The following is a 19,264-nucleotide window of genomic DNA, read 5'->3' as shown; positions in this document are numbered from 1 at the left end:
CTGCATTTATCAATTTGGACGTGAGCGGAGGGTACGATCAGATCTCATGTCTGCTCTCAGCTCGTGTACGCAAATTTGAGTCAGCGTAAAGTCCACACGTCTGAGTTGGAGAATTGATCTTAGACTATTGTGTCGATGCCTGGAGCTGATAAAACTCTGTGGTGTTTTGATTTTTAATGGTGACAAAGCAAAACATGTTTAGACTACATCATTTATCATTAAAACATAATCCAAAAATAAATACACCCTGCGATCATGAATGATCAGAATACTAGCCGAGTCTATAAAATGTTGTTGTCTTCTGCTATTTGCTGTTATCCTGCTGGACATAAGGAGCATAAGTGTCTCTCCACCAGAGGTTCTGACCCAATAGAAACACTCCCAATCAGCGCTGCCACACGCTCCTCTGACTGGGACATAACTCTTAGTAAATGTAAAGAAATGAATAATATCTCTACATCATAATAATAATAATAATAATAATAATAATAATAATAATAATAATAATAATGATAATAAGAATAATAATAATAACAACAACAACAATATTTGGATATTATATAGATTATTAGGCTTTATAGCTCACAATGTATAAATGAATTACTCAAACCTCACCGGGAGTTTAATAGTCCGCTACTCCGACAGCACCACTGATTTCCTTCCTTTTCACTTTTTATGCTGCCAAACAAAACCAGTTTGTTGTGTTGCAGCTGTTGGACGTCAGTGTTTCACTCTCTGACTCTGGCGTTTCCAAAAAGCTGTGAAAGCTTTTAAGTCTGTGCTCCAAATGTAAAATATTCACCGAACTTGTTCGAGTTTATAACTCTGGAGGTGAGCCATCTGAATCGGGTATTAGGGCGTGACATTTTAATGAAAATTGTTTCGAGCCGCCACGTTTATCAACAGCCGATCATTTTTACGCTGTGATTGGAGAGATACGATCATTTGATAAATCCCACGTGAACCCTGTCGTAAGACGAAATATACACTCAGATCTGCACTCGTTTCTACGCTCGTTTGATAAATGAGAGCCAATGTGAGCAAAACCGACTGTAGCAGGAGTAAGGGTTGAATTTGATCATACTGAGCCATCTCACCTCACTGTTGAAACTGATAGTAAAACAGTAAAACAGTAAAACAGGTCCATAAACCCATTACTCACAGCAGACAAGAAAAAAAAGAAACGCCTATTTACAGCACACAACAGCGACAAAATCCTTTTTGCTTTGTAGGAGCAGCTCCAGAGTTCTTGTCTGTGAAGTCAGAAAAAGCAGGGGAATAAGCTAAGTCATTGTAACAGCTAGTTTCAACATTAGCTTGATGACTTAATGAGAGCAGTGACCGAAATACTAGAACAGGTAGTAACACTTGTTTTTTATGTATTATATATATTTGTCGCATGTTGGGGGAATTTGTTGAGCACATTTGAATACTGGGGGGATGTGAAGCTATATAATTACGTCCTGGTAGAAAATAAATTAAAAAATAAATTCATTTAGTGTATTAGTGACAATTTTGTTCATGTAACTGAATGTTCTCCTGAGAGAATATACTCTCCTTGTCTCCTTTCATTGATAAATTCCCCAGCTAGTGCTGCTAGTCTTTAATGGTGTTCTTTTGTGTTTGGATATTATTGTGGCCATTCTTATGATTATTTATGAATAAAGGTTTTATCCATTTCATGTAGTATGTGGTTCATGGTGAGTGGTCCTATTATTTTTGCCTTTTTCTGTCTTTGAGTGAGGTCAATAATACACATTTCAAACAAATCATTTTGGCATGTCAATAAAGTACTGAATCTTGAATCTTCTTCTTTGTTTAACAGACTGGATCTTTAGTGTGCGAGTGTGACCTTTTAGACATTTCTTGAGATACAAAAAACATAAAAATAGGCCTCATAAAATAGCCGTACGGCCAAGAGAGATGAATTTGCTGTCTTTACATGCACAGACAATCTTGACAGATTAACATTTAAAGCCACCAGTCAGTGCTCTTCATATGAAACTGATTGCTGTGAACTTACATGTCCTGAACATTTCAACAAGCCTGGGCAACACCCTTCTATTCATGCAGACACACTGCTCTTGTGAAAGACTGTGCTTACTACATGCAAATGTGGCAGGTAAAATGTCAAGCTACAGGCGGGGTTTCATAATAGAACATCCTTTGCTGACAGTATTAGCTTAGGGCATTTGCAGGTGACATAAAAACTGGAGCCTCTTCTCTAACACTTGCTGTTTCACCCAGACTCAACACTTTCCCTTTCTGCCTGCTGAGGTAAGATTAAGATCTACACATGCCACCACATTTTTCGACTTACGATTTTACATTAATTTGTGGTTAATGCCAATACTACTGTTAGCAGAGGTTGGGTAAGTAAAATCTGTTTATGTTGTCATGTTGTATCTGAATCATTTTCCTCATTATTTTTGGTAAGCACAGTTCTACTACATCCAGTACTAGCAGACTGTGAACTATGATGAGCACAAAAATAGATTACATTTAAAAATGTTATTGGAATGAAAGTAGCACAATGTACAGTGTGAATGTACAATGTACAGGGAAACTGTATGCATGCAGACAGAAATGTGATATTAAGATCACTGCAGTAATGTCAGCCACTAATGAGTGATTCTCATGAAGCTAGTCTAAGTTCTGTCTGTGAAAATTATAAGGACATACTTTATTAAACAAAATATATTTCATTTTTATATAAATGAACAATATAGCCATAATGAGGCACAATTAATTGTTTTGTGTTAAAATAATATTTTCTATATTTTTAAACATATTTTTCATTCACAAATTCATTACCGTAATGCGTCCAGATAAAAATGTCATGGTTTCCCCACACTTATATACAATAAATATTTAATAAACTTCATAAAAATAAACATACATTTGTTTTAAAATGTATAATTTAACAGAATATAATCAAATATAAAGTTTTTTAACAAAATCTGAATGAAAATTGATGAGAGAAAAAAATGGTTAAATGTTACAGTAATGATAGAATTGTTTACATTAAAATATGTGTATATTTTAATAGAATACATTTTGGTGATACCAGCTACCCTTGAGCAAAGAAAAGAAAAAAAAAACATGTCATTTTTTTTTTTTTTTTAAATGTGTTACGGTAATGAATTTTGCTCACAGTGTCTCTAAAAATGTCAGAAAATACATAAAAATGTTTCTAATAGATTATAAATTCATATTGAACAGTGACTTTAGCTTTTATGTTATAAACGGTCAAAGAAAATATGTATTCAATGCTCTTGGATTTTTGCTATGAGCTGTACCATGTTCATGAGAATCACCCTAATGGTTATTAGGATGTGTAAATATTATTACTGCAAGTCTGTAAAAGATCACACTTAACATTACATGAACAATAACATGAACTATAGGTGAGTGTATTGTATACATCCTATTCAAGTTATGAATAACCAGTGTTCACACTGACTTATTTATAGACCTTTTTCTACCTTTTAGACCCCCGAACCAAAGCAAATTGGAAAGTTAAGTAAAAAAGTACTTTGAAAATAAATGATCCCCATTCCTCAATAATGCAATGATCTTGTCTCCTTCTCGTGATCCTAATGGCATTTGCAGGAGTCCTCTGTGATATGAAAATGTGAATTTGCTCACATAGAACAGAGGTAAACAGGAGTTGAATATTCACCAATGTTCATTTTGTGCATGTGTGATCATGCCTTAACAAGTTGGCAGCACTGAGGTAGAGGCATTACCCCAGCCATGAGCCCTTAAGGGCACAGTCACACATGCCCAAAATTAACAAGAGAGAATTTTCGCCTTCACTTCAAATTTTGGTTTACTTTAAGCAGTGAAAGAGCAGGCACAATTTATCTAAGTGTGGATGGTTGGCTGTCAGTCAGACCATACATTCTGACAATTATAACTATGCCTGCTGATGGCTGTTTGGGTCTGTCATCAAAAAGTCCCCAAAAATAACGCAAAAGGGTGATTGTTTTTCATTTCCTTTCTCTAAACAGATTTCAAACAGAACAGCAATGCCTCCACCAGGTGTGTGTATGAAAATCATCAATGCCCGTCACACTAAAGATGGCTTTGGGACCGTCGCCAACCCTGAGCGGTTTCTCAACCAAGACTACAATCAGATTAAAGACTACTGTCGCAACAGGAACGTGAGGTACATCGACGAAATGTTCCCCCCTGATAGAAGATCCATTGGTGCAGGGTTACTAAACGACGAACTCATGGCCAGAGTGCAGTGGCTGAGACCTGGCGTAAGTGTTAAAATGTTTGATCCTATATCAGATTAAATGTTGGTTTAATAAGCATGTAAGTTGTCATGGTTTTAAGTTCTTGCAGCAGAAAGTTAAACTGATTCAGATGAAGTAAATATTGAACCTAGGATCTCTTCTGAATGTTTACAAACCAAACAAAAATCAAAGTGGTTTGCTTTCAAACTGGAATTTCGCTTATTGTTTAACTTTGTTAATCTTTCACGTTTTATTCTGATCATTGTTATTGTTGGGCTGGTACATAGACACTTAGGTTGAGTTACCTCCTGTTCTAGCGGCTGCTTCATAAGATTGTATACGACGTTTGATAGTTTCTTAAGATTAAAAGATGCTTAAAGTCACAAAGAATGCTGGTTATTCTTAGTCATATTAGCAGTACTAGCAACCCTTTAACATAAACATTAGTGAATCACTTGGTTCAGTATTAATATAGAAAATATTTTAAAGTGCATTTTGTATCAATAATAATAGTAATTGTATTATTGTACTGTCTTCTTTGAGTAAGTGTTGTCAACATTCTTCTGTTTTAGAGGCTTGTTGAAAGTCCATTTTTTGAAGTGGATGGGGTCTCCAGGTTTGACTTTGGTCAAGGCAGTGTTGGTAAGAAAAGTGCTTTATTCATAATTATACATAAATTGTTTGTCCAGAAAAATAATTTTGAAATGTTTTTTTTAAAACCTGCAGAAAAAAAAGCAGGGCAGAAAAGATAACATGTTCTTATTAACCGGTTCCTATGATATCTTATAAAAATGTATGCACAATGTTTTTTATTACATTACATTACATTACATGTCATTTAGCAGACGCTTTTGTCCAAAGCGACTTACAATAAGTACAGTTTTTTATGATATCCTATGCAATATGTTCCATTTAACCACTACCGTCACTGTTCTAAGCATGTGATTAACATTTTGACATTAAGCTACTTGATTAGGTTTGGGCACCAAAACCAATTGGATAAGTTGAGGCAACAAAAAATAAGTGCTTAAGGTCCAAGAAAGTAATGTCATGTCGGAGGTGATTTCCACGGGATTTCCACCGGGGACGTAACGGCCGCGCCACGGTTTTGCTCCGTCAACTGCCCGGCGTCAAACCCCACTGGGCGCGTAATGGACATGTAACGAGCCAGCTGTATTCACCTGAGATCACACGATAATCACATTTCCTTAAGTAGTAGTTTGTACTAGAGGTGGGAGAAAAAATCGATACAGCATAGTATCGCGATATTTTGCGTGGTATTATATTGATTCATGGCCGTCAAATATCGATATTTAGCGTTCTGACAGACGGACGGACGGCGTGCCGTCAGTATTTTGCCCTTTTTTTTATTCCAGAGATCGTAGCGGGCTCACTTTTAGGAATACACTGGAGATATTGGTATCATATGAAACTAGAAGATTTAAGGAATCTATAGGCAGAATATCGTGTCGGAACAACGCTGCAAAGTTAGGCTTTTTTATGTTTTATTCAATAAAATTCAGCAGTGAAGCTTAAAGTTGAGGAAAGTTTGAGAAAATGCTGCAATTGTTGTCATCCATACATGTTTGATATCAGTTCAGTTCAGTTTGACTGAATTCTTTGTTGGTCGGTCTGTGGGTTTGACTCTCAGTGTGAAAACATAAAAAGACTGAAGTGAGATTGATACACTGAGAATTTTCTCATATTTAATAAACAGTTAAAACCGCAATAATATGACTCAAGTATCGTGGGGCCTCTGGTGATTCCCACCTCTAGTTTGTACTCACCATCCACTCCCAAAACTCCTGCAATTAAATGCCAGGCATTGTCCTTTTGTCCATTGTCCTTATAAAAAAGGATGTGATATGTCATAAATGATTGTATGCTGTTCCACTTTAACAATCATTCTCTCGTCGTCCATGTTACCGATCCTCTGAGACCCTTTGATTGATTGACTGCTGACCTGATGCCCCTGGTCATAACGTAATGTTAATGTGAAGTTGAGATAGGCTACATGAACTGTGTATTGTGTTTTATTTTGAAAAGGACCAGAAGTGTATTACGTTGATTCTGTGTCGGATTTCCTGTCTGGTGCAATTTGCTGACTCTTAGTTGAGCTTCACGTGGTTTAGCAACAGCTTGCATCAAAAATAAAAGTGCTACGGATTGATAGTGCTGCAGAGCGGAGAGACGCTGCTGAGACGTTACGCGGCGTGCCCTGTGGTGATGGTCTCATTGATTAGAGTGACATCGATCAGCTCCGGTGACCATGGTGCGGCTGTTACGTCCCCGGTGGAAATTAGACTTTAGGCCAGTCAAGTATTCATGAACATAATCTAATTTACAAGTTCACTTAAAATCACAAGTTGAATTCAAAAAGGGGACACAAACAGTTTTCTTCTGAATCAAAGTCTTGTGTTTGTGTGATCCATCCACCATCACTTCCACCCACCCCCAAAAATGATTTGATCATTATATGTACTACATAACCTCCACTAAGGCGAATGAGCAGCGCATTCTGGCTCACAATTCATACGTACATTATTTTTCATGTATACCTACAAACAGTGGATGAGAACAGCCTGCTTATCTGCCCTCTCAGGTCTGTTACTGTTCTCAATAGTTTGTGATCTTGAACCCTTCTGCACACATTTTGCTGTCATGCCTTTGCCTTCTAAGCACACCTTTCTGACAACGCAATGAAAATGTTTCACTCAGGGAACTGCTGGTTTCTCTCATCTATCGGAGCTCTGACATTCCAGAAATACATCCTTGGGCAAGTTATTCCTCTTGACCAAAAATTTGATCAGGACTACTGGGGTCTGTTCCACTTCAGGGTAAACAAACAATCATTGCCAGGAGTGTTTGTCTTAAAAAGGTTCATCTAAACAGTACATTTTGCTATACAACTCTTAATATTCTCCTTTCTCAACTATTTAGTTCTGGAGATTTGGAAGATGGGTGGATGTTGTCATTGATGACAAGCTACCAACAATCAATGGCCAACTAATCTTCGTTCACTCCAAAGACCCAACTGAGTTCTGGCCTGCTTTACTGGAGAAAGCTTATGCAAAGTATGAAAAAACTATTAACTGTTTTTCAGTTAAAAATGAATGAGTGAGACTTGGTTTATTTTGGGAGCACTTGAGTAATATTACACCCACTTTTATCAGAGTGTGTGGTTCCTACGCGGACATGAATTCTGGAACTCCTGCTGAGGCTATGGTGGACTTCACCGGTGGTGTTCACATGTGTATAGATCTGCCAGACCCTCCCCAAAATCTGTGGGAACTGATGAGCAGGGCTGGTCAATCCAGGTCACTGATGGGCTGTGGTACACCACAGGGGGTAAGTATGAATATACCATACAAAACTATGCACTAGCTGGTTATGCTTTTATGTTCTAAAACTCTGTAGTATGAAAATAAAATAAAAATATCTTCAGGCTAAGATAATGGTTGCCAAAGTACATGTTTACCCATAATAAGAAAAATGATCACCTCCGCCGAGGAGGTTATCTTGCCAGTTTGGTCTCTGTGTTCATCTGTGAGGAGGTTGACAGAAAAACTACTCACCGAATTTTAATTAAACTTTATGGAGGGCAGCATGGGCCAAGAAAGAACATATTAAATGGGATCCGAATCACTGAGAGACAAAATGTGTTATAATAATGTTTACAAATCTACATAGACTAAAAGACTGGAGAAGTGCCAGGATGTCAGGCTGCCAAGTCTCAATAAATCAGGGGAGAGAAAATGAAACTCGCTAGTGACATATTTGACATTTAAAGGATGAGATGGAAGATCAGGGTTTTGAATGGTCGCAAATAAACCTTAAAGGCCCCATTTTGTAAAAAGTGTGATTTCTACGTGTTTTTTGTATTATAGTCATCAGATCTTCTGTACGGTCTTAATGTCACAAATACACATGGGTAGAAAGTGCTCCTACAGTGCTGTTACAGCCATTTCCCGTCTACAATGACAAAGACCGAGAGTGCAGATGGGGAGGAGACAGAAACGCTGACCAATCAGAACAGACTGGGCTTGTTTGGTAGGGGGGCTTAAAGACACAGGTGCTCAAATGAGTGCTTAGGACAAAGATTGAATACAGGTATTCAAACAGACTGTATTAGAAAAGAAACATGTTTTTGATCATTAAAGCATGTAAAAATGTCCTAGTAGAAACCCCAAATAACCATATGTCCCCTTGAAAATGTTTTCACTATTATTAGTGTTTTTGTATCTAATATTTCTTGACTAGAAGAAAAGATTTGTTAATGTTCAATTATTTTTAGATACTTTAAAAATTGTGTTCAATGTATAATTAACCTGTAGACTAAGCCATGCTGTCTAGTGTTGCCACCTGATTGAGCAATTAAGGAAGTCGACAATCCAATGTTGGCCCAGTGTTAACTTAATTTATTACATGGTTAAAGAAAAGTATTCTGCATAAAAGCACCTGCAATAATAATGTATACGGTATCTGTATCTTGTAGGAGACGTCTGCCAACACAGTGCTGCCAAATGGATTGGTCCAAGGCCATGCCTACACTGTCACAGGTGTGAAACAGGTGAAGACTTTTACTTGTTTTAAAGGCATTATACAGAACATTACCAATAGCTAGGAGTCAGGTTTTTAAGCTTACCCCTGGAAATGGTTGAGTTTGTTTTTGAGTTTTAGGTTAATAAAGGCCTTGAGTATATCTCCATTGAATCTAGTTGTATTTATTGAAGTAAGTTAATAAATAGTCAGTGTAACAAATAACAATTGTAAGGTTTCTTTCTGATAATTGCTGCTCAGGTGACGAGCCAAGGGCAGCTGGTAAACCTGGTGCGTTTATGGAACCCCTGGGGCCGAGGAGAGTGGAAAGGAGACTGGAGTGATAAGTAAGAATGACACAGAGTACAGAGACATGGCTCTGAGTACAAAATTGTACATTGCAGAGTCAGTGTGACACACACGTGTGGTGGGATTCTGTCAGCTAACTCTACCCCAGTTAGCTGACATTTACCTTTCTGCGTCATGCTGTACCCAGCTGTTTCTGATAGCAACCAACGCTATCACCCCTTGTTCCAAGGGGATTGACCAGACATCACACTGCTCCCAATGACACCGCTTTTCGTGTTAGCTAAATTAACAATATTGGAAGTGTCTTAGTTTTTTAATATGAGACATATTTTTACTTGCCTAGACAAAACCCAATGATTGCAGCAGATCATTTAAAATGATCCATTCAGTTCATGCTGTTTTCACATACCATGATCCAAGTTATGCTAAATGATTGACATTTTCTCTATAAGGTATAATCATCTCAGGTATGTATGTTTGTGCGTGTTGAGAACAGAAACCTGAGAAATCTGAGCTGTTTTATCATGGCAGTTTGCACAAAACTTGTTCTGGCAGTTTTCAGGATAGGCAAGCGTTGTGACAGAGCAAATAAAGAGCGTTAGGATTTTGCAAACAGAATATCTGTTGGCTTATTGAGTATCAGGACATGCGATGGAAGCTGGATAATTAGCAGTTACACATACTAATCTGGCCAGTGTGTGAGCTGTGGGCCACTCAGCAGCTGTACTGGAGTTAGGAGTTAAGTGTCTTACTAAAGGTACTTTCAACAGTACTTCAGTGATTTAGCTTTGAACTCCCATATAGTTAACAGTTTGCCAAAAGACAGATGAAAAGAAATAAAGATTGGACAAAAGCAGCAGAGAAGAGGCTACGATATCCTGATGAAACACTGGATCCTATATTTTCCATTAAGCAAGTTGACAGTTTTGTCTTCTTAGAGCCTCATTTTTCCTTTTCAAACTCTAAATGTTTAGGAGAGATTCACAATGTTTCTTCTCCTCTTTCTTCACTGACATCTAAAGGTCACCTCTGTGGCAAACTGTGAGTCCTCAAGATCGTGACTTGTGCCTTTCAGTGGCTGATGATGGAGAGTTTTGGTAAGTGTGCTGAAATCATATTTTAAACATTATTTACATTGTAGCTACACTGTTGTTTTATAGTGATGGTTAACATGTAACGTGTAAATTATAACTTAAATTCATTTTTGGTTATTATTTCAGAAAACGTATGAAAAGAATATGCTGACTGCATTTGCATGTTTTATCTCAATAGATTGATATAGAGGGATGCAAATGATTAAATAATAATAATTCCATTAAATGTATCCCTGACGTCAACAGGATGACCCTAGGAGACTTCTGTAACTTCTACTCAGATCTTGACATCTGCTGCCTGTGTCCGGACTTCCTTGATGGAAGCACTTCTTGCCACTGGAAGACCTCCTTCTATGAGGGAAGATGGGTTGCAGGAACGACTGCTGGAGGATGCATGAATTTCCACGGTACGTCCAGAAAATGTGGACTTATGCAAACCTGGCCCCTCAAATAGAGGAGATTAGTGTTCATTTGAAAATGTATAGATTTTAACAGTGTGTATTTTAATTTAATTTAGAGAAAGAAAATGCTGACAGTGTATGTTAAGATACAACATATTCGTAGATAATAGGAGAACAGTATGGACATTGACAGACAGGTTGAATGCTTTACTGATTACATCAACTTCTGTAGAGACACAGTCATACCCTACGCTGTTTCCACAACAACAAACCTTGGATTACTATTGATTTAAAGGCAATCCTCAATGAGAAGAAGGCAGCTTTTAGAGATGGCGACAAAGCACGGCTCAAACAAGTACAATATAAGTTGAAGACGAGACTAAAGATGGCAAAGGTGGAATACAAGAAGTAATTGGAGAGAAATCTACATAACAGCAACATCCGTGAAATGTGGAGAGGAATCAACACCATCTCTGGCTACAACAAGAAGAAAAGACAGCCAGTGGCGGGTGATGTAGAAAGAGCTGATGAACTCAACCAGTTCTTTAACAGATTCAATACAGCGGCCTCACCCAATTCCAATGCTGCTTCTCCTCCTCCTCCTTCTCCTCCTCCACCTCCTCCTCTTCAACATGTGCACATCTCCAAAGCAGCATCCACCCCCCCTCTTACACCTGAGCCTCCACCCTTGTCCGTCACAGAGATGGGGGTGAGGTTGGAACTGGGAAGACTTTGCTCTGGGAAGGCTGCTGGTCCAGATGGTGTGTGTCCAAGGCTGCTCAAGGACTGTGCCTACTGAGAGCTGAAGTCAAAGACAAACTCGACCTCCTGCAGTTTGCAGAAAAACAACACATTGAAGTGAACGATGCTGTCCTCTACATGCTTCACCGTGCCCTTGCTCATCTGGAGGAAACTGCTGCTTATGTTAGAATCATGTACTTTGATTTTTCAAGCCTATTCAATACCAACCACCCCAAATACTCAAAAACAAGCTCACAGACATGGGAGTGGATCTTTCCTTCATCTCCTGGATCACAGATTACCTGACAGGAAGACCACAGTATGTCAGGTTGGGGAACTTTGTTTCTGGGACATTAATGAGCAGCACAGGGGCTCCACAAGGCACTGTTCTGGCTCCATTCCTGTTCACACTGTACACAGCAGACTTCAAATACAACTCTGAGTCCTGCCACATCCAGAAGTACTCAGACGACACTGCTATTGTGGCGCGTATCAGGAATGGACAGGAATCTGAATATAGGGATCTGATAAAAGCCTTCAGTGACTGGAGTCACAAGAACTATCTTCTACTGAACACCTCAAAGACGAAGGAAATTATCATAGATTTCCGCAGGTTCAATCCCCCTCTTCAGCCAGCCAACAGTGAGGAGTGGACATCGAGATGGTGCCAAGTATCTAGGTGTATACCTGGATAATAGTTAGACTGGTTCTGTGCTTTATTTTTCAGTTGACATACATGAGTAGAAGAATTTGGTTTCACCTTTGGAAATTAATCAACATATTCACCCTTCTTTTGGCAAAATTCTATAATGAAAAAAAAGTGCTTCTCTATTCGCCTTCCAGACAGTTTCTGGACTAATCCACAGTATCGGGTCAAGATTGAGGAACTACTTGGTGAATGTTCTGCGAAACAGGGTGAGAAAAACATGCTGGTGTCTCTCATGCAAAAGCCTGACAAGAGGAACAGACGCCTGGTCCAAAGTCTCCACATTGGATTCACTGTATTTGAGGTAAATTATACCATTTACAGTTTCTGTCACAGTGAGAGGACTATCATAGATGTGTTTAATCTCAAAGATAGACCTATAGTAATGTGGCTCATGTCCATTACCCAAGAACACAGCATAAAACATCTGTACCATGGTCTTGAAGAGACTTTAACTACAGCATTCACTTGCTTTTCATAGGGACCTAAAAATGTGCTTTTTCACTTGGACTTTGATAAATAGCTATCAGCCCACTTTAGTGATTTCTAATTGCATTATTTACATGTTTTCATGTTTCACAGTTTGACTAAAACTATTTTTTCCCCCTGACATGCATTCATTTATTCCAAGGTCCCTGACGAAGTAAGTAAAACTTTTAGCCTTACTTACAAAACATTCCCACCTACAGTATGCAGTTATGATATAAACTGCATATAGATTAAATATCTATTTATTACCGTTATTACAGTACAAGTCACAGAGGGGGAAGTTCCCAGCTTCTTTCTTCAGTACCACAGCGCCTGTTGCCCAAACTAAAAAGTACATGAATGCCCGTGAGGTGATGGAGTTTATTACTCTAAAACCTGGCGAATACCTGATTGTACCATCCAGCTTCAATCCCAATGAGACAGCTTCCTTCATCCTGACCATCCTCTCCAAGTCAGAGACCGAAGTCCAGTAAGTGACTCGTAACTTCCCAAATAGTCTTTAAAAGATTCTTGAATAATCTATATGTCACACGCCACATATTACAAGCCTTTTACTTAAAAGTCAAAAGCAGTGATGGGTAAATAACCCTTAAACTAATCAATTATTATAACCGTATATTCAAAATGATTTTAATTATGTTATTTTATTAATTACTCAAAAAAAAACACTCTTCCTTAAACTCCTGTTCCAGATGCTAAGGAGTCAGCTGTTCATTTTGGATAACAAATGGCCCGTTAGCCATAATGGCGAAAGCCAACATGGCTATCCCAAGGCCTCAAAACCAACCCAGTGGGTGGTTTCATGGTGACTGTGAGATGATGACAATGTGGCTGTAAGAGGTGGAGGACTTTTTGTGGAGGACCGATGTACTAACATCTCGTGTCTTTCCTCTCAGCGAGAATTCTGATGGCCACAACCATGACCATGACCATGACCATGGGGAAGGAGAAGAGGTGTGCAGGATATTAAAAAAATGTTGTCGATGTTCATATGATTTTGGTATTGCTGTTGTGTTACATGATATAATATATCATATTGAACAGTGCATTCATTTATCTGGAGCTGAATTTACTCAATCTTTTGCAGCCCATGCAGACCGGAAATGGAGAGGATGACGAAAGCAAGAGAACCATGTTCCGTGAATACTCTGACAAGGTAGTTTATGTATAAAAGCAGTAGTTCAACATTTTGGAAAATTTGCTTATTTGCTGTGATGCATCGTCCGCTACTGTAGACTTCATGAAGCTGCTGGTCCTGGCAAAGACATAGTTAGAAAAACTAAAGTGAAGTACTGTAGAGTTAACAGGATTATGACAACCAACATGTGAGCCAAATTAAAGTCCTCCTTTGCTTGTTTTCTTTCAATTTCCAGTATGAAGAAGTGGATGCTGAGCAGCTCCAAAAGATTCTCAATGACAACATCTTGAAAGGTTTGGAATCCTTCATTATGCAAATATAATAATCTTGTGTTTTGTAGAACTGCTATGTTGCAGGGCTTTAGTCGTATTAATTGCCCTGCTATGTTCTCTTTATTTAGGAGACCTGAAATCTGGAGGCTTCAGCATTGATGCCTGTCGCAGCATGGTTGCCCTGATGGATGTATCCTCTCATGCCATATTCATTGTGCATTGGTGTATTAGAATATACTGGTTTGTTTTTCTTTTTGTCAATCTGAAGTGAGATCTTGCAAGGGTTTTTTTTCTCACAGTTAATGTTAGTTACATACATGACATGAAACAACATGCAAAGCTCTAAAACCTTAATGTTGGCTTAGACATCAATCACCGGCAAACTTAACAGTGAGGAATTTGTTGGTCTGTGGAGAAGGGTCGTGAAAGCCAAGGTAAGTGAAACACTTCATTCTCTCATAATAATTTGTGACTGACCAAGTGCATAGGTTTCGGACAATGTCCTGAATTGCCCCTACCCATATTTGAACAAACTTATTCAAATTATTAGTGTGAGTTATACATAACTAACCATCTTCTCTTTTGGCAGGACATTTTCTTCCGCAGTGATGTTTCACAAACAGGAACACTGTCACTGAGTGAGCTGAGGAATGCAATCATGGCCACAGGTAGACAATCAGCCACTTTTTTTTTTTTTTAAACTATAGATAAAACTGAACCATCCTGGCAAGTATCCCCCATTGTCTAAATCTTATGCACGGTGCACAACAGAAATTACTAAATCTTGCCAAATATCAAATTGGTATTTGATACAGTGCTATAAAACCAGGTATATAGATAGACCAGATATATAATGCGATCACACAAGTAACAGTAACCAAGAATACACACATTCCACACAAACTGGCGGTTAGGTAGAAAAGGATACGCCAACCCATGCATGTTTGCACTTCTGTGATATTATCTCAAGTAGGGCAAGCATAAACAGAAAAACCAATTACAAGTTACAGCTGTACCGAGAAGCCAGCTACCACAAAAACAGAATAGCTGTACTGATCCTATTTAGATTTCATCTATTTATTTCAGTAACACTAATATTGGACAAAAAAACATACACACTATATTTGGACATGAAATGCTAGTAAGGGTTCCACATTTATGTAAGGGTGTTGTGTAGCAGCAGTGACAGTGTGTAATTATACATTTGGCACAAAGACTGCTTTCGTGCATAACGTGTATATACTGGGATTAAGTCTCAAGTCTATGATGAACGAAAAGCATTTGGCCCCCAGGCACAATGTATGACCTTTGCTGCAGTTATCAAGATGTAGAGAGAAATCTTAAAGGAAGGTCTAGTACAGTTTGCCAAGAGTTCCTTGGCTACACTCCAACCTCGAATACCAGATAAGTAACATTACCCTTGTCATTCAGTGATAGACATAGAACTGTCAAGTCAAGTCAATTTTAATTATACAGCCCAAAATCACAAATCATAGATTTGCCTCAAAGGGCTTTACAGACTGTACATGGTACGACACCCTCTGTCCTTAGACCCTCACATCGGCCAGGGAAAAACTCCTAAAAAAAAACAACCTTTTAACAGGGGAATAAGAAGAAGAAACCTCAGGGAGAGACAGAGGAGGGATCCATCTCCCAGGACGGACAGACGTGCAATAGATGTCGTTGTACAGGGCAGATCAACAGAGTAGAATAGAGTAGAGAGAGGTTGAGGGGGGGAGGGAGGGAGGATAGAGAGACGTTTGAGAGAGAGACAGAGAGAGGAGCAGCAGTTCTAGGAGGGGCACAGCAGCAGGTGATGAAGCACCACCATTGGCCAGTAGTGATGGTGAGTCTAGAGTGGACCAGGACAGGAGCATTCCCTGTACTTAGTTATTCACCTGCTTTTGTGTTTGACTGACACTGAGGATGAACATCCAATAGACTAGCCACTTTGCGTTTTGAAATTTCAAGGCAGACATTTTGCCTCGTAGTGGGAAAGCCACAACTATGTTACTTACTACACTAATTAGGGAGTCTGTTCTATTCACGTGGTGTAGGCAATGACAGAGACATGGCTTAGTCAAATAAAAATACTTTGAAGATGAATCAATAAATACAAAAGTTAATTGCAGCCCTAATATAAATCATACTTAAACTTTTGCTCTGTGTATGTTGGACAGGAAAGAGGATCAGCGATGACATACTGAATCTGATTGCCCTTCGCTATGGTACCTCATCTGGACACATAACACTGGAGAGCTTCATCAGTCTTAATGTTCGCTTCAGCTGCATGAACCGTAAGTACACAAAAAAGTACATAAATACTTCTATACCTTTTTAAATTTTATTCTGCATTTACCCTTTAGTGTTGTGTGTCCACCAAAGACCAATAGGAGCTTTGTGTCTTTAATATGCTACAAACGGCAGCAGTGTGGCAAGGGTATGAGAGTCATTCCTGTGCTGAGCACTGCACGTTTGGTGCTTGTTTATGGTTGCAAAGAGTTAAAAAATTGTTTAACTCTGAGTGATGTCAAAACACTGCTGCTTGTCATTGTCACCCAACATCCCTTGCTCTCTGAGGCGCTCAAGCGCTCCCACCTGGGCATTTTCAAAAAATGGTGTTTTCAGCAGGGAAGATAATGCTTTGGTGGACACATGGCCTTATCCAACCACTAAGCATTTTGTCAGACGAGACCACACTCACCAACCAATCACAAGGTGCCAGGACCTCACAGTGGTGAGGTTCAAACAGTTTGTACTGGTTTAGCAAAGGATGGCCATAAAGCACTAGTGCACCTTTGTGTGGACTAATAACTTAAGAGTCTTGTGCATTATATTGGCAGCACATCATTGTTTATAGGGAGAAAGAAACCTGCCAACTCGATTATCTTTAACGTAAATGGTCAATTGATCAATTTGTCACTGCATGCATACATGTGCAGAATAAAAAGATATATATGCACTACTGTGCAAAAGCCAGTTTTGATGATGGACGCGTACATTTTGAAAGGACGAAAAGAGACTTCCTGTCTATCGTTAAACAAACTCACGTGAAATTAAACTGTAAAGGAGTTCAATGTTTTATGTTTTAGCCCTCGAAGAGGCATGAGGTTAGTTTTCACAGTAATCTTGCATATTTAAGTGTTTTGTGTTTAAAAAAGTTTTGGATAAAATTAAACCTAGTAAATCATGCTAGCAAGGTTTGATACAGTAAGCTAGTTTCTCTCAAATTAATACTCATGTATTTCTGTGTTTTATAATTGTAACTTCAACTTTCAGTTTGCAAACTGTAGCTTTATCCAACTTAATTCTCAGCTCATTGGCTTATTCACATACGGCTGCAGAACTGAGCGCCTCGCCGTGTTTCAGTTCAGTGAGTACTGATACCAGTCATAGATCAAATTAAAATGAAAAAATACACAGATCGAATAAAAATTCCACGTGATCAACCAAATTCTTAACGACCATTAATCGATCATCAATTAATTAATCCCATCCCTAGTTGTTTCACAGATGAAATGGTCATGTTCGTCCACATGGTGACATTATGAACTTCTGTCTGAGTCCCTCTCTCTGATTTCAGTTTCTGGATTAATAAAATTGTGTCTTTCTCAACAGTAATGTTCAAGCAGCTGTCTAATGGAATGAACATCACTCTTCGTGAAAAAGAGGTAATAAAAGTTACTCCGAAGTGTAATGATTTTTTTTTTTTAATTCTCAGTCATTTATCATTTATCCATCTTTCATCTGCAGTGGATGTTCCTTTGGATGTACACTTAAACCTGACAAAGAAGATGACCTGCAGGATTTCTTTGGAATTACAGCAGCAAGTAATGTGAAAAAAAAAACATAAAAATGTGTTCTTCTTCAAATAAAGTATTACATTGTATGAAACAGGGTATAAACTTTTAACTTTGCTAATGTTAGGGGTGTAACAAATCTATGACGTCCCCTTTCCACTCCTATGTCTCTCTTATCCACTGCGTGTAGAGTAAGAGAACAAATGGGAGGAACATACACAGTGAAGCAGTCACCAGCTATTCGCTTTTGAAATCCCAAAGGCACCTTTGCTTGCCTTTGTTCAGACGGTACAATGGCCAAAATGTGCATAGCACTGAATAGAACAAACCATTTAGGTCTGTATCTCATTGTCTTTCTAACTGATGCTATGTTGAGAACTTAAACATTTTAAACTGTATACAGATTTAGAGCACTAGAAATTGGAATTAGATAATGAACACAAAATAGTTACATGTACAGTTACAGCCCTAATAAATGTAATGAGAAATACAGTAATGTGATAGATATTAACTATTTGCGGGCATTTTCTCTTTTACTGTAAGGTGGGATTAATTGTTGTTGGGTTTTTTGTTCTTTTTTTGCCATGCTAGTGTGTGTCGGTTAACCATTTAATAGAGTATACATGTTTTTGAAGTCCAACCTGGAAGGTAATTGCATTACTTCGCTTGACAAAAAGCCAAGAAAGGGAAAAAGAATATGTCATGGGGTCATCCGGCAACATATCATTGGGTATAACACATGCTGTTGTAGAGTTACAGCAGTCAGCGGTTTGGGTGCGCTCGACCTCACAAAACCAAGGGGTTCTATGATAATGCACTTGAGCATTTTGTGTGCAGACCTGATTTTACTGCGAATGCCATTTGACTCTCTGACTTCTGCTCTTTTTCTCCTCCTTGCAAAAAGCCAATGGGATTTTTCCTCTGTGGCAAACATACATTTATGACACTTGAACGTTTTGTTCAGTAAGATAGTCTTCATAAATGTACACAATTTCTATGATTTTTGAAGCGTAAATGCAATTGCCAGAAGGAATAATCTTACAATTTAAATTGACATTAACTTCAATAAGGGAAATGGAAGTGCAAACGCCATCTCATTTCCAGGTTTCAGACTCATTCCTGCAACACACTATAACAACTATTTTCAGTAGCTGAGCCAGATAATTGTGATTTGGGGAGCTAAGTGGGTTTATAGCTGGTATGGTGAGAATAAAGTTTGAGGCAACAAATAATACTACTACAGAAAAACTACATTCAATGCTCTCGGGCAAATAGGCTAGCCTACATAATTGACATGCACATTTCCAAACTTTAGTTTTATACAACAACGCAATCACAATTAAATGCACAATGAATTTAGAATGAAAAAAGTGCATACAAAAAGCTTACAACAACCAGCAAAATCACAATTAAAGTCACCACAGAAAGTATCTGAGGGTTTACAAAATACACTAACTGTGAGCAAAACCGAGTGTAGCAGGAGTTAGAGTTGAATTTGATCATACTGAGCCATCTCACCTCACCGTTGAAA

The 19,264-nt window shown here is 38.4% G+C and overlaps 1 protein-coding gene across 1 annotated transcript; it reads left to right on the top strand.

Moving 5' to 3' along the window:
- Window positions 1–4,031: 4,031 nt before the first annotated feature.
- Window positions 4,032–17,800, top strand: LOC131988602 (calpain-1 catalytic subunit-like). The gene is made up of 21 exons (XM_059353752.1): window positions 4,032–4,268; window positions 4,817–4,886; window positions 6,963–7,081; window positions 7,185–7,318; window positions 7,418–7,592; window positions 8,740–8,814; window positions 9,045–9,130; window positions 10,115–10,189; window positions 10,433–10,593; window positions 12,172–12,338; window positions 12,666–12,677; window positions 12,784–12,992; window positions 13,420–13,477; window positions 13,611–13,679; window positions 13,897–13,954; window positions 14,062–14,123; window positions 14,299–14,367; window positions 14,523–14,601; window positions 16,114–16,230; window positions 17,552–17,604; window positions 17,687–17,800. Exons 1-21 carry the CDS (start codon window positions 4,032–4,034, stop codon window positions 17,711–17,713), a joined length of 2,112 nt encoding a protein of 703 aa, XP_059209735.1. The 3' UTR covers window positions 17,714–17,800.
- Window positions 17,801–19,264: the final 1,464 nt, after the last annotated feature.

This window comes from Centropristis striata, chromosome 16 (assembly GCF_030273125.1).
Source record: "Centropristis striata isolate RG_2023a ecotype Rhode Island chromosome 16, C.striata_1.0, whole genome shotgun sequence".
Lineage (NCBI taxonomy): Eukaryota > Metazoa > Chordata > Actinopteri > Perciformes > Serranidae > Centropristis > Centropristis striata.
This window is presented reverse-complemented; position numbering and strand designations above follow the sequence as displayed.

What these genes read in the sequence shown, in the direction of transcription:
- LOC131988602 (XM_059353752.1), top strand. Translation starts at nt 4,032, where the DNA reads ATGCCTCCACCAGGTGTGTGTATGAAAATCATCAATGCCCGTCACACT. An exon ending in CTTTGGTCAAGGCAGTGTTG is followed by an intron (nt 4,887 to 6,962) that starts GTAAGAAAAGTG and finishes TGTTTCACTCAG; the next exon opens with GGAACTGCTGGTTTCTCTCA. An exon ending in TCGCTTCAGCTGCATGAACC is followed by an intron (nt 16,231 to 17,551) that starts GTAAGTACACAA and finishes CTTTCTCAACAG; the next exon opens with TAATGTTCAAGCAGCTGTCT.